The sequence below is a fragment of the Megalobrama amblycephala genome, linkage group LG7, assembly GCF_018812025.1.
Source record: "Megalobrama amblycephala isolate DHTTF-2021 linkage group LG7, ASM1881202v1, whole genome shotgun sequence".
NCBI classification, from domain to species: Eukaryota; Metazoa; Chordata; class Actinopteri; order Cypriniformes; family Xenocyprididae; genus Megalobrama; species Megalobrama amblycephala.
Window position 1 is genome coordinate 21,165,489 of NC_063050.1, and position 22,814 is coordinate 21,188,302.

Below are 22,814 nucleotides of genomic sequence, written 5' to 3' on the forward strand. Positions count from 1 at the left end.
TATTTAGTCACAATTTTTGTTGACGAAAGCAATACTAAGTGCACCTTTAAAGGGTTAGTTCACCCAAAAATGAAATTTCTGTCATTACTCACCCTCATGTCGTTCCACACCCGTAAGACCTTCGTTAATCTCCGGAACACAAATTTTTGATCAGGTTTCTGATCCCCAAGAGAAAGCAATGTAATTACCACATTCAAGGTCCAGAAAAGTAGTAAAGACATCGTTAAAATAGTCCATGTGACTTAACCTTTATGAAGCAACGAGAATACTTTTTGTACTTTCCTGTCAGCCTCTGACACTGTTCACATTGTAAACACAGTGCAACGCTTCCAGGTTCTACATCGGACATTAACACGGAAGCGCTGCACTGTGTTTACAACGTGAATAGTGTAGGAGACTGACATGGGAGGGAAAAAATTGTTGAATAAAGATGTTATTTTTGCACAAAAAGTATTCTCGTCACTTCATAAAATTAAGGTTGAACCAATGTAGTCACATGGACTATTTGATGTCTTCACTACTTTTCTGGACCTTGCTTTCTCTTGGGGATCAGAAACCTCTCAGTTTCATCAAAAATATCTTAATTTGTGTTCTGAAGATGAATGAAGGTCTTACGGGTGTGGAACGACATGAGGGTGAGTAATAAATGACAGAATTGTTTTTGGGTAAATTAACCCTTTAATACAATGGGCAGATAGTCCTTTAACACAATTGTGAGTGACATTTGAGAGAGATTCTAAATACCGCACACTCTGAAGTCGCCAATAAGTATGTCTTAATAAATTCAGAGGATGTTTTAACTTTCACATGGTTATGTGGTTTTCAACAGACACTGATAAAATCTACCACTTCTGTTTTAATGTACTTCAACATTTAGAAGAATGTTGCACTCATATAAAATGCGTACTAACTTAAGGTAATTTTCATCATTCTCACTGCAATAAAACAACATTTATTAGTCATTAATACATTTTTTTTATTTAAAAAAAAAAAAAAACTTTTTTTTTTTTTTAAATGTACACATTCTTAAACAAGAAAATTTACTTGAGTAGCATAACTGCATAAGATATTAAGACTTGTTTTTAGAGAAGTTTATTTTTCTTCCCCATTTGTTTTTTCCCCTTCTTTAAACATAATTCAAATAAAATCTGCAAAAAAAAATCTTTACAAGAAAAACATGCTTAGTTAAAGATGAATTAGCTTCATAGTCTCTTTATCATAGACAAATGGTCTTCTCAACTGATCTTGTTTTAAGGATGTTGAGATATTTTACAGTAAAACAAGATGATTTTGGCAGTGTTTTGTCATATGTATGTCTGTGTAAGATTTATTATTATTCAGAAGCTAGAAACAGTTCTGCTGTTCACTTCAGATACACTGTGGGCCTTGTTAACAATGCTTTATTGAAAATAAATAAGCTGAGAAAGAGAGAAGAAAGGAATGAGTGAGAAGAAGAGTGACAGAGTGGGAATGCTTGAAGGAATGACGGCACGAAGGAGAGAGTTGAAGGGACAGGAAAATATGGTTGTGCTTGATGGGTTTTTCTTGTGCAGATTTCTCTTCCTGTCCTCTCTGTCTCTCATAGACCCATGTCTAGAGTTAGTCTTTTTTCTCATGTTCTCATGTTCTCCTTTTTAACCCCAGTGTTGTGTTCTTATCCAAATCTGGTTATACTTACATCCTGTGTGTTTTATGGCAGGACGGGTTTGGAAACATCAAGAGTTTAGTGGAGGATCAGCTGCAGACCAGCATGGTCAGTAAACACTGAATCATAGTCTTATGTCTTATAATCTTTCACTATGAATTACCAATAAACATGTGATCATACACATGACATATGAGGTATTTCCTGAAACATTATATTATTTTGGGGGTCTGTAATTTTATTTTATTTTATTTTATTTTATTTTATTTTATTTTATTTTATTTTAAGAATGATTCATTATTTGATCAAAAACACAGTAAAATGGTAACATTGTGAAATATTATTACTATATAACTAAATAATGGTTTTCTATTTTAATATGTTTTAAAATGTTTTTTTTTTCCATGATGGCAATGCTGATTTTGCTCAAGAAACATTTTTATTATTATCAATTTTGAAAATGAAAACAGTTGTGCTGCGTAATATTTTTTTGGAAACCGTGATACATTTTTCAGGATTCTTTGATGAATCGAAAGATCAAAACAGAAGCATTTATTTGAAATATAAATCTTTTGTAACATTATTAATGTCTTTACTGTCACTTTTTTAAAAGTACTAATTTCTAAAAAAAAAAAAATCATACTGACCCCAGACATTTGAACAGTATTGTTGCTTTATTTTTCCAGATTCAAGTTCGAAGTCATTATCTATTTTCAAAAATTTAAATTAAATGTTGCCATTAATTAAAATTAAAGGTGCACTATGTAACTTTTTTTGTGTTCAAAATGTATAAAAATTTATATAATAAGCAAGTACATAATGAATAAATCAGCTTTCCATTGATTTATGGTTTGTTAGGATAGGACAATATTTGGCAGAGAAAAAACTATTTGAAAATCAGGAATCTGATGAAAATATCAAAAATCAAAATATTGAGAAAATCATCTTTAAAGTTGTCCAAATTAAGTCATTAATGCATATAAACACACAAAACTACATTTTTGATATATTTACAGTAGGAAATTTACAAAATGTCTTTACTTAATATTCTAATGATTTTTGGCATAAAAGAAAAATCGATAATTTTGACCCATACAATGTATTGTTGGCTATTGCTACAAATATACCCGTGCAAATTATGACTAGTTTTGTTGCCCACGGTCACATTTTCGACCGAGCGGGACGACAACCCTTGCGGGGTAGCCCAGTACCTGTGTGACTCGTCACAGACTTTTGCCCAACCTTGGTTTCATGACACGTATCTCATACTGTACCTCACACACATATATCTCATACTGAACATCACTCTCTTTCTTTCTGTTCCCGTACAGGTGGTGGGAATCATAATCGGCGCTGGAGTCGCCATCCTTCTCATCGCTGTCCTCATATTTTTTGTCCTGCGCAGGATGCAGCTCCGCAGTTAGTTCTCAAAAACTCATTTGTGAAATGAATATTTATTTTATTACCTTTGTCTAAGCTCTTTAAAGTGATCAAGTAATCTAGATTTCAGAACATTCCTATCTTATTTATCTTATTTGTTGTGTTCTCTCAGAACTCGAGGCTCAGGAAGCCCCGAAGTATCGTTTTCGTAAAAGAGACAAAGTCTTGTTTTATGGAAGGAAGATTATGAGGAAGGTGTCTCAGTCCACTTCCTCACTGGTGGGCTCCACCTCCTCGTCCAGGCCCCGCCTCAAAAAGAAACAGAAGATGCTAAACATTGCCAAAAAGTGAGTTTCTGTAGTGTCTTTATAGAGTGGTGCAGGGAGGACGTCCTGTGGGGTTTTATAATGCGGGTTTTCAATTTATGAGTAAAATAAGGTCTGTGGTAAACATAACTTGACTATACTTGAACGTTTTGCTCTACAACGTAAACACACATCCATATCAAAAATGCAAATTTTGAACCTTTTTAAAAAACATGTTTCTAATAAGTAACTAGATAAGCACGTTTGGGGTGTGTGTGTCCAGTTTACGTTGCAAGTATCATCAACTTATGTTTACCACAGACCTTATTTTTCTCATAAATTGAAAAACCCCATTTGAAAATCTCGGGAACCTGTGACAAATTAGTCTTCTGGGTTTTGACGTCATCCATGCACCACTATATTTGGTCATTTTTACTGTCTCAGAAGATTCCCAAGCATCATGTCATGCCTCTGTCCCTCAGAATCCTGCGCTTTAAGAAGGAAGTGCCCACTCTGCAGATGAAGGAACCTCCTCCGTCAGTGCTGGAGGCAGATCTCACAGAGTTTGACGTGGCCAACTCTCACCTGCCATCTGAGGTGCTCTACATGCTCAAGAACGTGCGGTACGCTCCCATTGTGGTCGTTGTGTTACATATGAGTTTTATTCGCATCGAAATGAGTGAAATGAAACACTTGATTATGATGTAAAATATGACATATAATGTATGTATTTGGTCTGGTGTCTCTGTTTCTCTCTCCCATAGTGTGTTGGGTCACTTTGAGAAGCCGTTGTTTCTGGAGCTGTGTAAACACATGGTGTTTCTGCAGTTCCAGCAGGGTGAATATGTCTTCAGACCTGGTCAGCCTGATAGCAGCATATATGTAGTACAGGATGGCAAGCTGGAGTTGTGTCTTACTGGACAGGTATGTGTGTGTGTGTGTGTGTGTGTGTGTGTGTGTGTGTGTGTGTGTGTGTGTGTGTGTGTGTGTGTGTGTGAACACTGCTGTGGCAAAATGAATATAAGGCACTGCAATCTGTGTATGTGCTTATTTGTGTGTGAGTGTGACTAGATTTTTATATTTTGAATTAGTTTTTATATTTATTTTTTCTGTATTCATTTCAATTTGAATGTAATTTGTTGTTTTTGTTATTTTTGTTGTTTTTGTTGATCTGTATATTTGTATTTATTTTTATTTCAGTTTCAGATATTTCAATACTTTGTTAAACTAAACAAAAATTTTAATTTTTTAAAAAATGTTTTATTAATTTTATTTGGGTTCCTACGCAATTTGGAAAAGTATGGAAAAGTATGGAATTTGATTTAAGTAATTTCAAGGTATGGATAAGTATGGAAAAAAGAAAATAAACTGACCCTGTTCAGTTTTCTAAAATATAAAATTAAGAATTTTTAAAAATAAATTTATCATATAAGCAGAGTGTTTTCATGTCAAAAGTTTAGTGATCATTTAGTGATTGTCGAACATGAATTAATTAATTCAATGAATTCACATTTTCATTACGCAAAACTTGTCTTTACCGTAAGCGACTCTATTTTAAACAAATATGGAAAAGTATGGAATTTTGAAATTTATATTAGGTGTCTTTAACTACTATTTACTAACATTAAAGGTGCCATCGAACGTTTTTTTACAAGATGTAATATAAGTCTAAGGTGTACCCTGAATGTGTCTGTGAAGTTGCAGCTCAAAATACCCTATAGATTTTTTTAAATTAATTTTTTATTTTGAGGCATAATTAGAAATGCACCGATTCAGGCTGCGGCCCCTTTAAATCGCGTGCTCTCCGCCCCCTCCCAAGCTCTCGACTCTATCACTGCATAAACAAAGTTCAAACAGCTAATATAACCCTCAAAATGGATCTTTACAAAGTGTTCGTCATGCAGCATGTCTAATCGCGTAAGTACAGTGTTTATTTGGATGTTTACATTGATTCTGAATGAGTTTGAAGCTATGCTCCGTGGCTAACGGCTAATGCTACGCTGTTGGAGAGATTTATAAAGAATGAAGTTGTGTTTATGAATTATACAGACTGCAAGTGTTTAATAATGAAAATAACGACGGCTCTTGTCTCCGTGAATACAGTAAGAAACGATGGTAACTTTAACTACATTTAACAGTACATTAGCAACATGCTAACAAAACATTTAGAAAGACAATTTACAAATATCACTAAAAATATCATGCTATCATGGATCATGTCAGTTATTATTGCTCCATCTGCCATTTTTCGCTATGATTCAGTCTGATGATTCAGCTGTGCACAGATCCAGATGTTACTGGTTGCCCTTGTCTAATGCCTTTCATAATGTTGGGAACATGGGCTGGCATATGCAAATATTGGGGGCGTACATATTAATGATCCCAACTGTTACATAACAGTCAATGTTATGTTGAGATTCGCCTGTTCTTCTGAGGTCTTTTAAACAAATGAGATTTATATAAGAAGGAGGAAACAATGGAGTTTGAGACTCACTGTATGTCATTTCCATGTACTGAAATTCAATTTTCAATTCGATGGCACCTTTAATCTTTTGATATAATGCACTTATTATGTTGATACCTTTTTTTACATTGTACTTTTATTATAGTATTCCAATTTTTTTTGTGGTTTTAATTTTATAATAATAATAAATATTATAATAACTCTATACTGACTGACCTCTCTCTCTCATAAGGATGGGAAGGATGGAGTGGTCAAAGAGGTTTTCCCTGGAGACAGTGTTCACAGTCTACTGAGCATCCTTGATGTCATCACAGTAAGTCACACCCACAATTCCTTTCTCTGTGTAACATAATTATTTTATAAAATGCATTAAACAACCTTTGTCTCTCTTTTTCTTGATATTTTCCTTCACTTCCTTTTCCTCCTTCACTTCCCTTTTCTTTTAAATGTTCCCTTAAAAAGGTCAAATAGCAATTTTTGTTTAAAAAAAAAAGCACTTTACATTGGAAAATGCTCACAGGAGATTACATATTCTGGATATTATGCATAATTCAAGTATGAAAGTGCTTTGAACATTTTTGTGTATTTCAGGGTCACCAGAGACCATATAAAACCGTCTCGGCGAGAGCGGCAGAAGTGTCCACTGTCCTCAGACTGCCAGTTGATGCCTTTCTGTCCATCTTTGAGAAATACCCAGAGAGTCTTGTGCGAGTGGTTCAGGTCTGGATTTATGAGACGGCTCAAAAGATTTCATTGTTATCAGTAAGGATACCTCAAGTAACTGAGAATATGCTTCCTGTTGTGTCTTCACTGCAGATCATCATGGTCCGTCTTCAGAGAGTGACGGTTCTGGCCCTGCACAACTACCTGGGGCTCACCAACGAACTCTTCAGCCATGTGAGTCAACACGCATCTACACTCGATACACATACACTTTGTTTCTCATGATTGGTTGTATTGTAAGTCATATAGTAAAGGTTAAAATATTTTACAGTATCCAACATATCTTCAGATATTTTCTTCTGTCTGCCTTCCTTTAGGACATGCAGCCTCGTCCCTCTCCTCTCTCTCCTCATCCGACACGCTCCAGTCCCGTACGACACAGCAAACGCTTTGGCAGTCTCACCGTTCCTGATAAACACCGTGAGGCCGCTGTCCAAAATGCTACTGGTGAGGCAGAATATCATAATTCCCACATATTTACATTGTTTTTCCTTACTTTAATGCAAATAAATAATTATATATTATTTATATTTTCTTCTGTGTATCAGTTGAGAATCTAATGACTAATCTCACAATGCAAAACATTTTACTAGTCCTAAAAATAAATTGATTCAAAAAGTGTAATATTTTTTAAAAAATTATAAATATAAATTTATATAAAATAAATTAATATTTAAAAGTAAAAATTAACTCGTTTTCTCCATAGGGAAATTATATAAATCCATGGTATTTGCTTCTATTGAAGCATCAGCCCACATTATTCCAGCTTATTTTTAAAATAATTGTGTTTAAAGGTGCCCTAGATTCAAAATTTGAATTTACCTCGGCATAGTTGAATAACAAGAGTTCAGTACATGGAAAAGACATACATTGAGTTTCAAACTCCATTGTTTCCTCCTTCTTATATAAATCTCATTTGTTTAAAAGACCTCCGGAAAACACGCGGATCTCAACATAACACCGACTATTTCGTAACAGTCGGGGTGTACGCCCCAATATTTGCATATGCCAGCCCATGTTCCCAACATTATGAAAGGCATTAGACAAGGGCAGCCAGTAACGTCTGGATCTGCACAGCTGAATCATCAGACTAGGTAAGCAAGCAAGAACAACAGTGAAAATGGCAGATGGAGCAATAATAACTGACATGATCCATGATAGCATGATATTTTTACTGATATTTGTAAATTGTCTTTCTAAATGTTTCGTTAGCATGTTGCTAATGTACTGTTAAATGAGGTTAAAGTTACCATCGTTTCTTACTGAATTCACGGAGACAAGAGTCGTCGCTATTTTCATTTTTAAACACTTGCAGTCTGTATAATTCATAAACAACTTCATTCTTTATAAATCTCTCCAACAGTGTAGCGTTAGCCGTTAGCCACGGAGCATAGCCTCAAACTCATAGAGAATCAAATATAAACATCAAAATAAATACTTTACTCACATAATTCGAAGCATGCATACAGTATGCATGACGAACATCTTGTAAAGATCCATTTGAGGGTTATATTAGCTGTGTGAACTTTGTAAATGTGCTGTAATATAATCGAGAGCTCGTGTGGCAGCCGAATTAAAAGGGCGGCGCGCTGAAAAAATCAGTGCATAGTTAATGATGCCCCAAAATAGGCAGTTAAAAAAATTAATTAAAAAAAAATCTATGGGGTATTTTGAGCTGAAACTTCACAGACACATTCAGGGGACACCTTAGACTTATATTACATCTTGTGAAAAAGCATTCTTGGGCACCTTTAACAGCAGAATTCCTTGTGAAAAAACTACATTACCCATAATGCTGTACAGAAAATTACACCAATCAGTCAGAGAGTTGAAAAAGCAAAATGCTAGCTTCACCCATGAAGCACTGCAAATGTAATTTAGTCAATCTCTCTGCGCTCTCAAAATATTTAAATATATATATATATATATATATATATATATATATATATATATATTCAATTATTTTAATCACAATGCTTCATGGGATTGTAGTTCTTTCCCTCATAAAAGCCGTTAAGTACACAGTCTTGTACCTTTGTCTTTTAGTCCGACTTGATTCATGGCTTATAACTCTTTAACGAAGACTTTTAAAATCCCTATGGGAGAAATTAATGGAAAAAACACTTCCAGAACCAGCGCCACTAAAAAAGGGGGCGGGCACTGTTGCACTCTATTAAGGAAGCCTCATGCTAATAGTTTAGTAGTTTACGCACTTCTGAAAATCAGACCATGTGGACTTTTTAGGTCATCGATCTTGATAAGCATTGGTTAGTTCATTAATTATGTAAAACACTTTCCAGTGCGAGTCTTATCTAGGTGTTTGTGTTGAGTGATGTTAGGCTTTTACATTTGTTTAACAGTGAGAGTTTTGATGATGCACCCCTGTCCGCAGGTGGGGATCATGGGAAGGATGGCGGCACAATACCGACCCTCAGTAGGACCATATCGATGCCTGTAGACATCGCGGGTAAGCATAATCACATAATTTATACAATATAGAAACATGTAGAAATGTAAAGTGTATTGTGCTTATGTTGGTGTCATACTGTGATGTTACTGCTGACCTTTTCATAATCTCTTTTTGTCATATACGTGTGGCACAGGAATGCAGAAGAGTCTGCGTTCAGATTTCGACATGGCATACGAGAGAGGCCGTATCTCTGTATCTGCCGAAGATGGCGCTCCCACTCCACCTGCTTTCACACGAGTGAGTTTTTTTTACTCATATTTAACATCTGGGAATCATCATTGAGAATAAGAATTAGAAAAAAATACATCTTTTGATTTTAGGTTAGAATGAGCCAGACAAAAAGATTTGAAACATTGAGAGTAAAATGTAAAGACATCATGCTTTTGTGTCTCAGGAGCAGCGTGAGAGGAAGGTGACGGTGGACGAGGTTCCTTCAAGTGTGTATTTGTATCCTGAGGAGGAGTCAGGGATGGATAACATTTTTTGCCCGTTTCAAGGACGACCTAACGCTACGCTGTTCGAGGAGGCCCAGAAGGAGATTCTCAAACTCATGAGGATTGAGGTATATCTGTGTTTGTGTGGTACAGTTCATTGTTCAGTGAAATGAAATCAATAATTTCTGACGGTCAAACCTGTGTCTCTGTTGACCCTCTTTCCTAATATGCTCTCTTTCATCATCAGGACCCTACACTGCTGAATGGGAGGGTGACGTTTCATCATGCTAAAGCTGGATCTGTGTTAGCCAGACAGGGAGACCAGGTGCTCATCCTCTCTAATCTCCTTTCCTTTCTTTCTCTGCTGCCCAATTTCGTCGGCAAACATTTTGTATTGAAGAATCAAATGCTTGTATTTCCTTTCAGTCTAGGACTATGTTCACACTGGCAGTCCAAGTCTGATTATTTGTGTATCCGATAGGAATCTGATGTAAATGATTGACTGTCCACACTGTGTATCGCAGCAGTTCAGATATGATAAGCAAAAAAGCTATGCAAAATCCAATCGGAGCATTCAGACTGAAATGAATATCCAGAAACGAGATTTGAATAGGATTTCAAACCATAATTAAATTGTAGCTTGAAACAGATTTATAAAAGTCATTTTTTGCCATTCAGAATTGCTAAATATGATCTGATATGCACAAAAATCAGATTTGGACTGGTCAGATTTTTTTAGTTCCACATTATCACTCCATATATACTCAGTTTCTTCTTTGCTATCCTGTTTCTTCCTCTTCTTTTCTCTCTTCCCTTCTTTAGGATGTGAGTTTGCATTTTGTCCTCTCTGGCTGTCTTCACGTCTATCAGAAGATGATCGACAAGCAGGAAGCAGTGTGTCTGTTTGTGACCCAGCCGGGTGAGATGGTAGGTCAGCTGGCTGTTCTCACAGGAGAGCCGCTCATCTTCACTATCAAAGCTGAGCGTGACTGCACCTTCCTCAAGATCTCCAAATCCGACTTCTACGAGTGAGTGTTTCCATACAGTTCTGCAGCTGATTTGACTCTTTGAGTCTATCGAATCACACTCTATTGCAAATATAAGAACAAAGAACAAATCTACATCCAAAGAGCAGTTTTAGTAATATTGTCTGTGTATGTGCTGCCCCCTGTAGGATCATGCGTGAACAGCCAAGTGTTGTTCTTAGTGCAGCTCACACCGTGGCTATCCGTATGTCCCCATTTGTACGACAGATGGATTTCGCCATCGACTGGATGGCTGTTGAAGCAGGACGGGCTCTGTATCGGTACCATCACTCTCTCCTGTATTTTTGTGCAATTAATCAATTACTATTCAGTTCAGTAAAATCTTTTTTAGCTGACAACAATCACAGATAATAGTGCAAATGTAATTCTTTGTAATTTGTTGTTAATTATAAACATTTTCATCTATTTTTTAATAATATCTTGATCTGCAATCATATTTTTTTAATGCAACAACAGCAATAATATTTTGAAATATTATCGCAATTTATATATTTTTTTATCTATTTGAATATATTTCAAAATGTAATTTATTCCTGATTCAAAGCTGAATTTTCAGCATCATCACTCCAGTCTTCAGTCACATGATCCTTCAGAAATCATTCTAATATGCTGATTTAGTGCTCAAGAAACATTTATGATTATATTATCAATGTTGAAAACAGTTGTGCTGCTTAAAATTTTTGTGGAAACCGTGATACATTTTCATTCAGGATTCTTTGTTAAATATAGAAACTTCAGCATTTATTTGAAATAGTAATCTTTTGAAACATTATAAATGTCTTTACTATCACTTTTAATTTATTTAAATTTAATTTCTTTACTAAATTAAAGTAAAAAAATCATACTGACCCCAAACTTTTGAACAGTCATTAAATTTGTTGTGTTCTGTAGGCAAGACGATCAGTCCGATTGCACCTATATTGTGCTGAATGGACGACTGCGTTCCGTCATTCGAAAAGCCAATGGGAAGAAGGAGCTGGTTGGAGAGTACGGACGAGGAGATCTCATCGGAGTTGTGAGTCTAAAGCTCTGACGTGAACCCTAAGTTTTAGAGTCTAAACCAGTCTAAACTGATTTAGGATCACTAAACTATGGCTAACCCTGAGTTTCCTCTATTTCTTCTCAGGTAGAGGCTTTGACACGGCAGCCTCGTGCCACCACCGTCCATGCCGTCAGAGACACCGAGCTGGTGAAGCTTCCAGAAGGAACGCTCAACAATATTAAGAGAAGATACCCGCAGGTGGTGACGCGCTTGATCCATCTACTTGGGCAAAAGATTTTGGGAAACCTCCAACAGCCCCGTGGACCTTTCTCAAGTACGTTTAGCCCAAAAGCCAAACATTAAAGGTGCCATCGAACGTTTTTTTACAAGATGTAATATAAGTCTAAGGTGTCCCCTGAATGTGTCTGTGAAGTTTCAGCTCAAAATACCCCATAGATTTTTTTAAATTAATTTTTTTAACTGCCTATTTTGGGGCATCATTAGAAATGCGCCGATTCAGGCTGCGGCCCCTTTAATTGCTCACGCTCTCCGCTCTCGACTCTATCATTGCATAAACAAAGTTCACACGGCTAATATAACCCTCAAAATGGATCTTTACAAAGTGTTCGTCATGCATGCTGCATGCATGCGTCGGATTATGTGAGTATTGTATTTATTTGGATGTTTACATTTGATTCTGAATGAGTTTGAGGCTATGCTCCGTGGCTAACAGCTAATGCTACACTGTTGGAGAGATTTATAAAGAATGAAGTTGTGTTTATGAATTATACAGACTGCAGGTGTTTAAAAATGAAAATAACGACAGTCTTGTCTCTGTGAATACAGTAAGAAACGATGGTAACTTTAACTACATTTAACAGTACATTAGCAACATGCTAACGAAACATTTAGAAAGACAATTTACAAATATCACTAAAAATATCATGATATCATGGATCATGTCAGTTATTATTGCTCCATCTGCCATTTTTCGCTATTGTTTTTGCTTGCTTACCTAGTCTGTTGATTCACCTGTGCAGATCCAGACGTTACTGGCTACCCTTGTCTAATGCCTTGATCATGGGCTGGCATATGCAAATATTGGGGGCGTACATATTAATGATCCCAACTGTTACGTAACAGTCGGTGTTATGTTGAGATTCGCCTGTTCTTCGGAGGTCTTTTAAACAATTTACACAAGAAGGAGGAAACAATGGGGTTTGAGACTCACTGTATGTCATTTCCATGTACTGAACTCTTGTTATTCAACTATGCCGAGGTAAATTCAATTTTTAATTTTAGGGCACCTTTAATCAGTCAACTCAAATTAAAAGCTTCAGTAAAGTTAATTTTAGAGAGCAAACATCATCTTAGGAGGGAAAAAGAGAGGAGTTCTGTTCATAATTTTAGATAAAACTAGTAAGCCAATGAACAGGAAGCAGAGCTTTTTGTGTTTAAACAAAGGAAGAGTGAAGAAATGTAAGTTTTAAGAAATTTTAAAAATTTTCTTTTCTTTCTCTAGGCTCTGCGCTTGGCCTGCCAAGCATGGCATCTAGTCCTGACGTCACTAACCCAGCCAGTAATCTCTCCACTGTGGCCGTGCTTCCTGTTTGTGATGATGTGCCAATCAATGCCTTCAATTTGGAGCTTAGCCACGCCCTCAGCGCCATAGGTACACTTAAGCAGTTATTGACATTTAAAGGGTTAGTTCACCCAAAAATGAAAATTCTGTCAGTAATAACTTACCCTAATATCGTTCCACACCCGTAAGACCTTCGTTCATCTTCAGAACACAAATTAAGGGTGTACTTACACCAGGCACGGTTGCCTTTAACCGAGCCTGAGTGCGATTGTCCAATTAATTACATGAATTGATAAGTGTACTATCAGAGTAGTAAAAAAGATGTTTGCCGTCGTAATGATGACAGCAGTACACACAAAAGTAGCAGCTATTCCGTGCTCAGGCACGGTTAGCGCTCACACAGCATGCGAACCGTGCTCGAGCCCAACCGAACCGCGCTCTGGCCCACCTGTTCCAAGCGGGCCAGGGCCGGCTAAACGAACTGCGCCCGGGCATGGTTTGGAACGATCACACCAGTGTTAATTTTGATTTAGTTTTAGTCATAGTCTTTTGGCTAAAATGCCATTTAGTTTTAGTCATATTTTAGTCATCGGAAATTGTTTTAGTTTTAGTCTAGTTTTAGTCAACTAAATATCATAAGATATTAACTTATTAGATAACTATTAAGCATTTCTCTAACAATACACAGATCTTATACACTGATATAGGTACTTCTGATATTCCCCAAACTGTTTATGTTCACCCAACCGTACTTTGCTCACCAAAGCGGACGGTTTTTGACCGTTCAAGTGCAAAAAGACACGAAAGAGCAAAATTCTGTACTTTTCAGGGACTGACACACTTATCATTGAGGTACTATTATAGTTTTCGTTTAAAAATTTATTAGATTTGATTTTTAGTTCATTGTAATTTTAGTTAAAAGTTTTAGTAATTTTTTGTGTTTAAGTCTTTTAGTTTTTGCTTTTAAATGTCTATATAGTTTTTTATTTCTGTTTGTTATTTTAATACCTCAGGTTAAGCTAAAGCTTAAAACTAGATGAAATAAAATAAGTTTTTATATATATATATATATATATTTACTTTTTTATTTCACGTAATGAAGATTTCTTTGGGTTTAGGTTTAGTTAACTATAATAACCCTTATACTTGTAAAGTATATTGAATAATGTGTCAAATAATGTTCTTAGTCTTACCTTCCTGTGACAGAAGATACAGTAGTTTAAAAAAATAATAATTATAAACCATCCCGAAATACACTGTGACTCTTATTCTGAAATGTCTGCAGTCTGCACTGTAGCAGGCTGCTCATGAGGGTGATAAATATGCATTCTTACAACCATCTAAAACATGCTACCATATAAACATTGTGTAGTAAACATTGTCATAATTCATCAACATTACCTTATAAGCAATCGCTTGGCATAAATGTGCGTTATTCATTAATTGCGAAGCAGTCTTAAGTGCTGCTGAGCGAGCCTGTAGAGCGCGTAACAGCGCCGCGTTTCCCGCGGTTAGATCAGCACGTTACACTTCAAATGTGTGCATCTTCCACACAGGACCGCAGTCTGGATATCTTCCCAAATTGTCCCTCTCTTTCATTTTCGTCTCGTTTTCATTCCTTGACGAAAATTAGACTAGATTTTAAAAAATGTCGTTGACGAAAATTATTCGTCGACGAAATTAACACTGGATCCCACTACTCAAACGAACCAGGCTTTGGGGGTCAAACGCGCCCGGTCACGGTTCAGAACACCTAGTGTGAGTACACCCTAAGATATTTTTGATGAAATCCAAGGTTTTTTTTTTATCCCCTTTTTCTGTCCCTCCATTGACAGCTACGCAACTACCACTTTGACACTTCAAAAAGTTCATAAAGAAATTGTAAAACGAATCCATACGAATTGAGCAGTTTAGTCCAAATTTTCTAAAGAGAGTCGATCACTTTATATGATGAACATTAAATGTAGGCTTTTATTAAATTAAATTTAGACTGAAAAAAAGAAATGAACCAGAGAAGATTTCCATGTCAGAAGGTGAAGCACACCTATCTATTAAGTAATCTCCACGGACCAATGTTAGTTCGAAGGTGTTTTTGAACTTCCGAAACTAACTTCGTTTTGGACTTATTTTGTTCGAAATGACGTCACACCAATTCGTTCTTTGATTTCGCTTGAAGTATATCAGGGCCTTAACACCCTCTCATTCTTCAAACAGGACCAACCCTGCTGCTAACCAGTGACATCATCAGAGAGAGACTTGGTGCTTCTGCTTTGGACAGGTATATATGATATCAGTACAACAATACGTACTTACGCATGTCATGCGTCTTTTAATTGTAATATGAAGGCTTAGTTACTTCTCTGCTTCTCTTTCTCTAGTATCCATGAGTACAGGTTGTCAGGTTGGCTGGCTCAGCAGGAGGACATTAATCGTATAGTGCTGTATCAGACGGACAGCGGTATGACCCCATGGACTCAACGCTGCATCCGACAAGCTGACTGCATCCTCATTGTGGGGCTTGGAGACCAGGAACCTGCACTTGGAGAGGTATTTGTATGATTCATTTAATTGAATTTGTAAAAATTCTGAATTTGAAAAAATTGTTCCTGAATTAAAAAACTTATGAATCTTAAATTTAATCGATACGCTGTATTCCCAAAGATTCTCACCCCTAGCATTCACAGATTTGTGTCCAAAAAGCTCCAAACATGGATTATCCAATCAGAATTTAGATTCAAACTTAATGGTAAAAGGTTCTGTTTTTGATTCTCCGTATTCTTACCTACTCAGCTGGAGCAGATGTTGGAGAACACAGCGGTACGGGCCCTGAAGCAGTTAGTTCTGTTGCATCGCGAGGATGGGCCGGGTCCTTCGAGAACCGTCGAGTGGCTGAACATGCGAAGCTGGTGCTCTGGACACATTCACCTGAAGTGCCCTCGTAGAGTCTTCTCACGAAGAAGCCCCTCCAAACTGGTAAAAAAAAAAATGTTTAGCTCCCTGTTGATTTAAATTTTAGAGAACAAAGATTTTTATTAACCCTTGTGTTTGGTATGGATGTGGTTGTGTTATACAGCGAGAGGTATATGAAAAAGTTTTTGAGAAGACTGCAGACAGACACAGTGATTTCTCCCGGCTGGCCAGAGTACTCACAGGAAACAGCATCGCCCTCGTGCTGGGTGGAGGCGGAGCCAGGTGAGTGACACCAAGCAATCGTTATATCAAACCTGAAAAATGGACTAAAGGTTTTGTTTTTTTTAAAATTCACTTATTTTCAAATTTGTCTTTGTCAGTATTACTTTAGTCGTAGTTTCATTCATGTATTTTGAATTAATTTTTTTAAATATAATTTTTATATTTTCAGTTCTTAATTTAAGTGTAGTTAAATTCTTTTGTCATTTGAATTAGTTTTTTTTTTTTAAATATTACTATGTAGATTTAATTTATTTTTTATTTCAGTTTTTATTTCAATGAACAAATATGTTTATAATAGTTTTAGTTAATGATAATAAATCAATGTTCAATCTTGCAGGGGCTGCTCTCATGTTGGTGTAATCAAAGCTATGGAGGACACGGGAATTCCCATCGACATAGTGGGAGGAACTTCCATCGGCTCTTTCATTGGTGCTCTGTATGCAGAGGAGAGAAATGCTGTTCGGGTCAAGCAGAGGGCGAGAGAGTGGTCCAAGGTAACATTGACTCTATCTGTCCCATCACACCCTCTACCTTGCTTTGAGAAATCAGATAAGATATAAGATCTTGATTTATTAATTGATTTAAGTTTGTTTAACCTATTTCTCTTGCCCTTAGGCAATGAACTCTGTGTTCAAAACGGTACTGGATCTCACTTATCCAATCACGTCCATGTTCTCGGGCTCTGCCTTCAACACCAGCATCTCCAAAGTCTTTGAGGACAAACAAATCGAGGTGAGAGGTCACCACAGCTCTTTTGGGGTGCATCTGTTTCAGAAATCTAACCCAATGTTTCTGAAACACATATTTTGTCATTTTTAATTGCTCTGTATTATTACTTAAAGGTGCCGTAGAACGTCTTTTCAAAAGATGTAATATAAGTCTAAGGTGTCCCCTGAATGTGTCTGTGAAGTTTCAGCTCAAAATACCCCATAGATTCTTTTTAATTAATTTTTTTGACTGCCTATTTTGGGGCATCATTAACTATGCGTCGATTCAGGCTGCGCGGCCCCTTTAAATCTCTCGTTCCCTGCCCTCCCGAGCTCTCGACTATAAGTGCAGTTATACAGTGCATAAACAAAGTTCACACAGCTAATATAACCCTCAAATGAATCTTTACAAGATGTTCGTCATGCATGCTGCATGCATGGATCGGATCATGTGAGTACAGTATTTATTTGGATGTTTACATTTGATTCTGAATGAGTTTGATAGTGCTCTGTGGCTAAAGCTAACATTACACACTGTTGGAGAGATTTATAAAGAATTAAGTTGCGTTTATGCATTATACAGACTGTAAGTGTTTAAAAATGAAAACAGCGACGGCTCTTGTCTCCGTGAATACAGTAATAAACGATGGTAACTTTAACCACATTTAACAGTACATTAGCAACATGCTAACAAAACATTTAGAAAGACAATTTACAAATATCACTAAAAATATCATGTTATCATGGATCATGTCAGTTATTATTGCTCCATCTGCCATTTTTCGCTATTGTTCTTGCTTGCTTACCTAGTCTGATGATTCAGCTGTGCACAGATCCAGACGTTAATACTGGCTGCCCTTGTCTAATGACTTGAACATGGGCTGGCATATGCAAATATTGGGGGTGTCCATATTAATGATCCCGACTGTTACGTAACAGTCTGTGTTATGTTGAGATTCGCCTGTTTTCCGGAGGTCTTTTAAACAAATGAGATTTATATAAGAAGGAGGAAGCAATGGAGTTTGAAACTCAATGTATGTCTTTTCCATCTACTGAACTCTTGTTATTCAACTATGCCGAGGTAAATTCAATTTTTGATTCTAGGGCACCTTTCATTTTTTCATCTTTAAAATAGCTGGTGTAATTAAGAAGGCGTTTATCATATGCGTGACATGTGTTTTTCGTGCTTGTATTTGTAGGACTTGTGGCTGCCTTACTTCAACGTGACCACGGACATCACAGCCTCTGCTATGCGTGTTCATAAAGATGGTGAGTGATGAATGAACTGTGGAGTTCCACAAGGTTCCGTGTTAGGGGTATTTGACTTCTCGAATATAAAAAAATATTTTAATAATTATTAATAATATATGAATTTAACAATTAAATAATCTTGGTATATGTCAATGTCAAATATTAATATAAAAATGAGAAAAAAAATCCCTTTACAGCAGTGATTAAATACTATTAAATCTGAACTTTGGTAAAAGGGCTTTTCAAATGTTTACTGTTAACACATAACCTTGACAGAAATTTGGGATGTTCAGGCTGTCTGGTTATTGTATAAGTTATGAATTTGTAGTGATCGCATGCATCAAGAAAGAGGAGCTAATGCTGCATGTGGATTGTGCAATTTGCTGAAAAGTCTGAAATAACTGATTGTTTCTATTGGCTCGTTTCCACTGAGCGGTATGGTTCAGTACAGTTCGGTAATTTTTCACAATTTTTGCCGTACCCTAATTCCGAACCATATTGCTTTTTTGGGACCCTTCCGTTGGGGTACCTAGCACAATAGTACCAATAGTACCAGTACCAAATGGGTGGATTTACACTCACTGCAGAAAGTTGATTGGTTGACAGAGAATCGTCACTTGTGCGTGCTACAAGGGAAATGACAACACAATATCTTTGCAACACAATGTGTATTTTTTAGCCTTCAGCCTTTGCTCAAATAAAGCTGCTATATGTTCTCCATTGTTTACTGTCACTTTCATCTTCACGCGAGAATGATGTCGATCGCTACTTTCCGGCATACACCACGCCTATGAAGTAAGGGTACTGTTGGTGCAAGCCGGACTAGGGTTTACCGTCCCGAATCGTACTGTACTGAACTGAACTGAACCGAACCGTACCACTTTGTGGAAACAAGCCATAAGAGAGATCTAGAAAATGCCCATTTCATTTTGCCTGTTAACTCGCATTTACCCAAGCGAGATGTTAATGCAGTGATTAATTTCCTTTACTGTGTTTGTTGAATGCATAATCACTAATATGCATTTTGGGATTGACCAATGGCATCCTGTATCTCTGAATTCTGGGTTTGGTCCCCAAATTCAGTCAAACATGTATAATTCAGGGAACAGACATATTGTAATGTAAGTTCATTCACTCTGGATAGATCAGTTAATGTTCATGTTAACAACACTGGCTACAGTTTAGAGCTGTAAAATGCTGGATTTGGGGCCTTATAATGGTCATGTGGTCACCCCTGTTTGCCCAAATGGATTTTGGGGTTGAATTTGCATGTCTCACTAACTGCAAGGACAAAGCTTGTCTCTGTTTTTTTCCCCCACTTCATTTCTATCCCCCTTTTTGTCAAAGTTTCTGTCTTCCCTTCTGTCCTACCTTTCGTCTTAACCGGCTTTTGTCATAGAATGGCTAATCTTGCATTCATTCTTGTCCTTTTCACACATCTTGATCTCAATATTTTCCTTCTATTATATTCTAAATGCTTGTCATGTCAAAGTAAACACCATTAGCTGTTGTAGAAGGTAAAACCCCTGTTAGTGGTGTCTGTAGGATCCAGAACGCATTACCCATTTGCTTCCCCCTGCCCCATTAATGCTGTTTCCTCCTCATTCTGCTGTTGCAGCATTGCCTCTTCTAATTCTCACACTGCACAAATAAGGAATTACAAGTCCAAACACTTTACTGCAACATTATGCCTTCACTCAACTGGATGCTGGTCAGGTTGTGCCCATGTGTTAGAATGTCTTCCTATATTCAAGCAGTTTCAAAATGTGAGAGTAACATATTCAAACTCATTTCACAGATTACTGAATAATAGTAGTTAAATGTGAGTATGTGGCCATATTGAGATTATTGGCATTGGCAGACTGATAGCTATGTCTGCTTATTTAATAAGAGAAGTTTATTCATGTTTGTTTATTTTAGTAACTTTTTCATAAATCTTATTTGCTCTTATTAAATTATATTTTAATATACATGTACACTACTGTTCAAAAGCTTGTGGTCAATATTTTTTATGTTTTTGAAAGAAGAGTCTTAAAGAAATAGGCTGCATTTATTTGGTCAAATATACAGTTAAAATCAGTAATATTGGGAAATATTATTACAATTTAAGAATATAACTCTTTTAATATGTACATTTTTCAGCAAATCTGAAGTGTCACATGATCAGTATCATGTGATCCTTCAAAAAAGCATTCTAATATGCTGATATGGAGTTCAAGAAACATTTTTTGTTATTATTAGTTGAAAATGGTTCTGCTACTTAATATAGTGTGGAAGTTTTTTTTTTCTTTGAAGGCATTTATGTGACCTTGCTGAATAAAAGTATCAAAAATACAAAAAAAATTCTTAATGACCCCACACTTTTGAACGGTAGTGTATATTACACGGCTCTCTGGAATACTTGATTGATTTCGATTGGTCAGTCGCAGCATTCTCCAGTCAATTTTTTTATTTTTATTTATATACATAATGATATAAACTGTATAACAGCAGTGTATGTCCATTGTCCATAGCAACCACTTTCCTTCATAGTTTTGTTAGCTTCATGTAGGTAGTTCACAGTCATGGAAATATTATTTTGAATAATATTTAAATAATATTAATTTATTAAAAAAAAATGTTTGATTGTCAGACCTGGAAAAACTTTGTATTTGTAAAATTTTCTAGTTCATATATTCTATGTAAATTCCTGAAAATCAGGCCTCCAATCAGTCTTTCACCTTAGCGTCAGTCAGTGGTTATAAATCAAGTGACCCTCAAGAAACACAAATCACACAGATGTAGACAAGCTGCAGTCCACATGATCATATCTTTCTTTAGTTTAACGTTGTGTGTGCCATAATACTTAACAGCCTTCAGATCTCTCAATCTCACCCTGTTTGTGCTCTTCCACCTCTTCTGACACCTTTTCTAATCTGTTTATTTGTCCTTTTTGGCATGGCTTAGATTGACATCTCTAATAAATGCAGTTTGCCGATATATTCAGCTTTCATTCCCTCTTTGGTTAAGAAACCACACAGTTATGTTAGAATCGACATTCAGGCTTTTGTGATTTTCTTTTTTTTTCTTTTTATTTTTTTTCAAGTTTATACTGATTAGAATAAAATGTCTGATTGGCATAGCCAGATGTCCATTAAAACCACAGAGGGTTATCTGAGAATTTTGGGTCACCCCTGTCATTCTCACTCATCTGTTTCCTGTTGTTTACTGTCCCTCCCTCCTCTGTCTCTCTCCACGTCTTGTCCAGTTTTGATTTACTCTCCATCTTCATTTTGCCAGGCTGTGTTTGGCGCTATGTTAGAGCCAGTGCCTCCTATACCCCTTATCTGCCTCCTCTCTGCGACCCCAAGGACGGCCACCTCCTCGTGGATGGTTGCTATGTTAACAATGTCCCAGGTCAGGATTCTGCCCCCTTTCCCCCCTCCACCAACTTCCAGAAGCCTAAAGGAGGTTTAGCTACACCAATATCCCTGCGACAACCAACCACTCAGTTACCCTTTGCTTTTTATTGTCTCTTGTCCTGTTTAAAAACAAATTAACCCCCAGTTTACATTGGGAACCCATGGCTTGGAAGGAACAAGGGATAGTATTAAAGGAGAGAAAGAATAGAGGAGAGAGACTGCTTTGATAATCACAATAAAAATTACATTTGGCTGAATCTGACGAAAAACATGTCATGGACATTTGCATTGTGAGATTATTTTTTATGGCAATTAAGCACAATTATCCCACATATTCTCATGACCATAATGTGTCCGGATGTGTAATTTATGTAATTTCCATTATTGTCATTACATTTTCATTACTGTAAAACAGCATTCTGTATTAAAAAGTACTTTAATACAACCACTATATAGAAATAGCAACTCTATTATATTTATATATATATATATATATATATATATATATATATATATATATATATATATATATATATATATATATATTATCGTGCTTAATTGTCATGAGTAGTACAAAATAATCTTAATGGTAGTGGAATAGTCTTAATTTTCTTGTTTAACTTTGTTTTAGCAAAATATAATGTCATGTTCTTGATCAGTTTCGTAAGATTCAGCCATTTACTTTTAGGACCACTACGTGCACAATTTACATTCAGTTTTTCTATTCAAACCATCTCTTCCCTGTTTAGCTCTATTGTAAACCACACTTTACACACATAGACTCCTATCTGTGGATTTGTAGTGCACACAGTCATCCGATGCTCAGATTTCCTTTCCTATTTCAGATGATGTACGGTTACAAATGTGCAGATATTGGTTATTTTTTTCAGCAGGTTTGTTTTTTTTGTAATTTGATGTTTCAATTTGCATTTCAAATTTAATAGATGAACAGTATAGTCTTCTGGAAAATATGGCACTGTTAAGTTTAGAATGATTTTTGCTTTAGTTTGTCATTCACTGAGATGTATTTAACAAGGTCTCTGTGTCAGGATAGTTGGTGAATATTGTTTTGCTGTCTATTGTCAGTTGCTCTCGCTAAACCACTGCATAATTATGTTGATTTTCATTAAGCTACAACCAACATTGAATGTTGTGATGTGACTTTTGATGTTAATTGTTAAGGATGTTTTTGTTTTGTTTTTTGGAAGAAATACTCCATTTTAATTAATTCT

The 22,814-nt window shown here is 36.2% G+C and overlaps 1 protein-coding gene across 6 annotated transcripts in view; it reads left to right on the forward strand.

Annotated features, from left to right (window-relative positions):
* pnpla6 (patatin-like phospholipase domain containing 6) overlaps nt 1-22,814 on the forward strand; it is a 44,857-nt gene that overhangs the window by 13,246 nt on the left and 8,797 nt on the right. For 4 of the 6 annotated variants that reach the window (XM_048196477.1, XM_048196474.1, XM_048196478.1 and 1 more), the window contains 25 exons: nt 1,700-1,753; nt 2,977-3,064; nt 3,198-3,372; nt 3,813-3,953; nt 4,095-4,254; nt 6,027-6,107; nt 6,386-6,514; nt 6,611-6,691; nt 6,835-6,964; nt 8,910-8,984; nt 9,121-9,224; nt 9,382-9,549; nt 9,669-9,746; nt 10,244-10,449; nt 10,596-10,727; nt 11,359-11,482; nt 11,594-11,783; nt 12,972-13,121; nt 15,246-15,309; nt 15,410-15,578; nt 15,822-16,004; nt 16,105-16,223; nt 16,561-16,717; nt 16,839-16,955; nt 18,130-18,199. In XM_048196477.1, coding sequence (XP_048052434.1) covers nt 1,700-1,753; nt 2,977-3,064; nt 3,198-3,372; nt 3,813-3,953; nt 4,095-4,254; nt 6,027-6,107; nt 6,386-6,514; nt 6,611-6,691; nt 6,835-6,964; nt 8,910-8,984; nt 9,121-9,224; nt 9,382-9,549; nt 9,669-9,746; nt 10,244-10,449; nt 10,596-10,727; nt 11,359-11,482; nt 11,594-11,783; nt 12,972-13,121; nt 15,246-15,309; nt 15,410-15,578; nt 15,822-16,004; nt 16,105-16,223; nt 16,561-16,717; nt 16,839-16,955; nt 18,130-18,199 — 3,145 coding nt within the window. Of the gene's footprint in view, nt 1-1,699; nt 1,754-2,976; nt 3,065-3,197; nt 3,373-3,812; nt 3,954-4,094; nt 4,255-6,026; nt 6,108-6,385; nt 6,515-6,610; nt 6,692-6,834; nt 6,965-8,909; nt 8,985-9,120; nt 9,225-9,381; nt 9,550-9,668; nt 9,747-10,243; nt 10,450-10,595; nt 10,728-11,358; nt 11,483-11,593; nt 11,784-12,971; nt 13,122-15,245; nt 15,310-15,409; nt 15,579-15,821; nt 16,005-16,104; nt 16,224-16,560; nt 16,718-16,838; nt 16,956-18,129; nt 18,200-21,460; nt 22,075-22,814 lie in introns of those variants that run through there. The other 2 variants (XM_048196480.1, XM_048196475.1) reach the window with 2 other exon arrangements.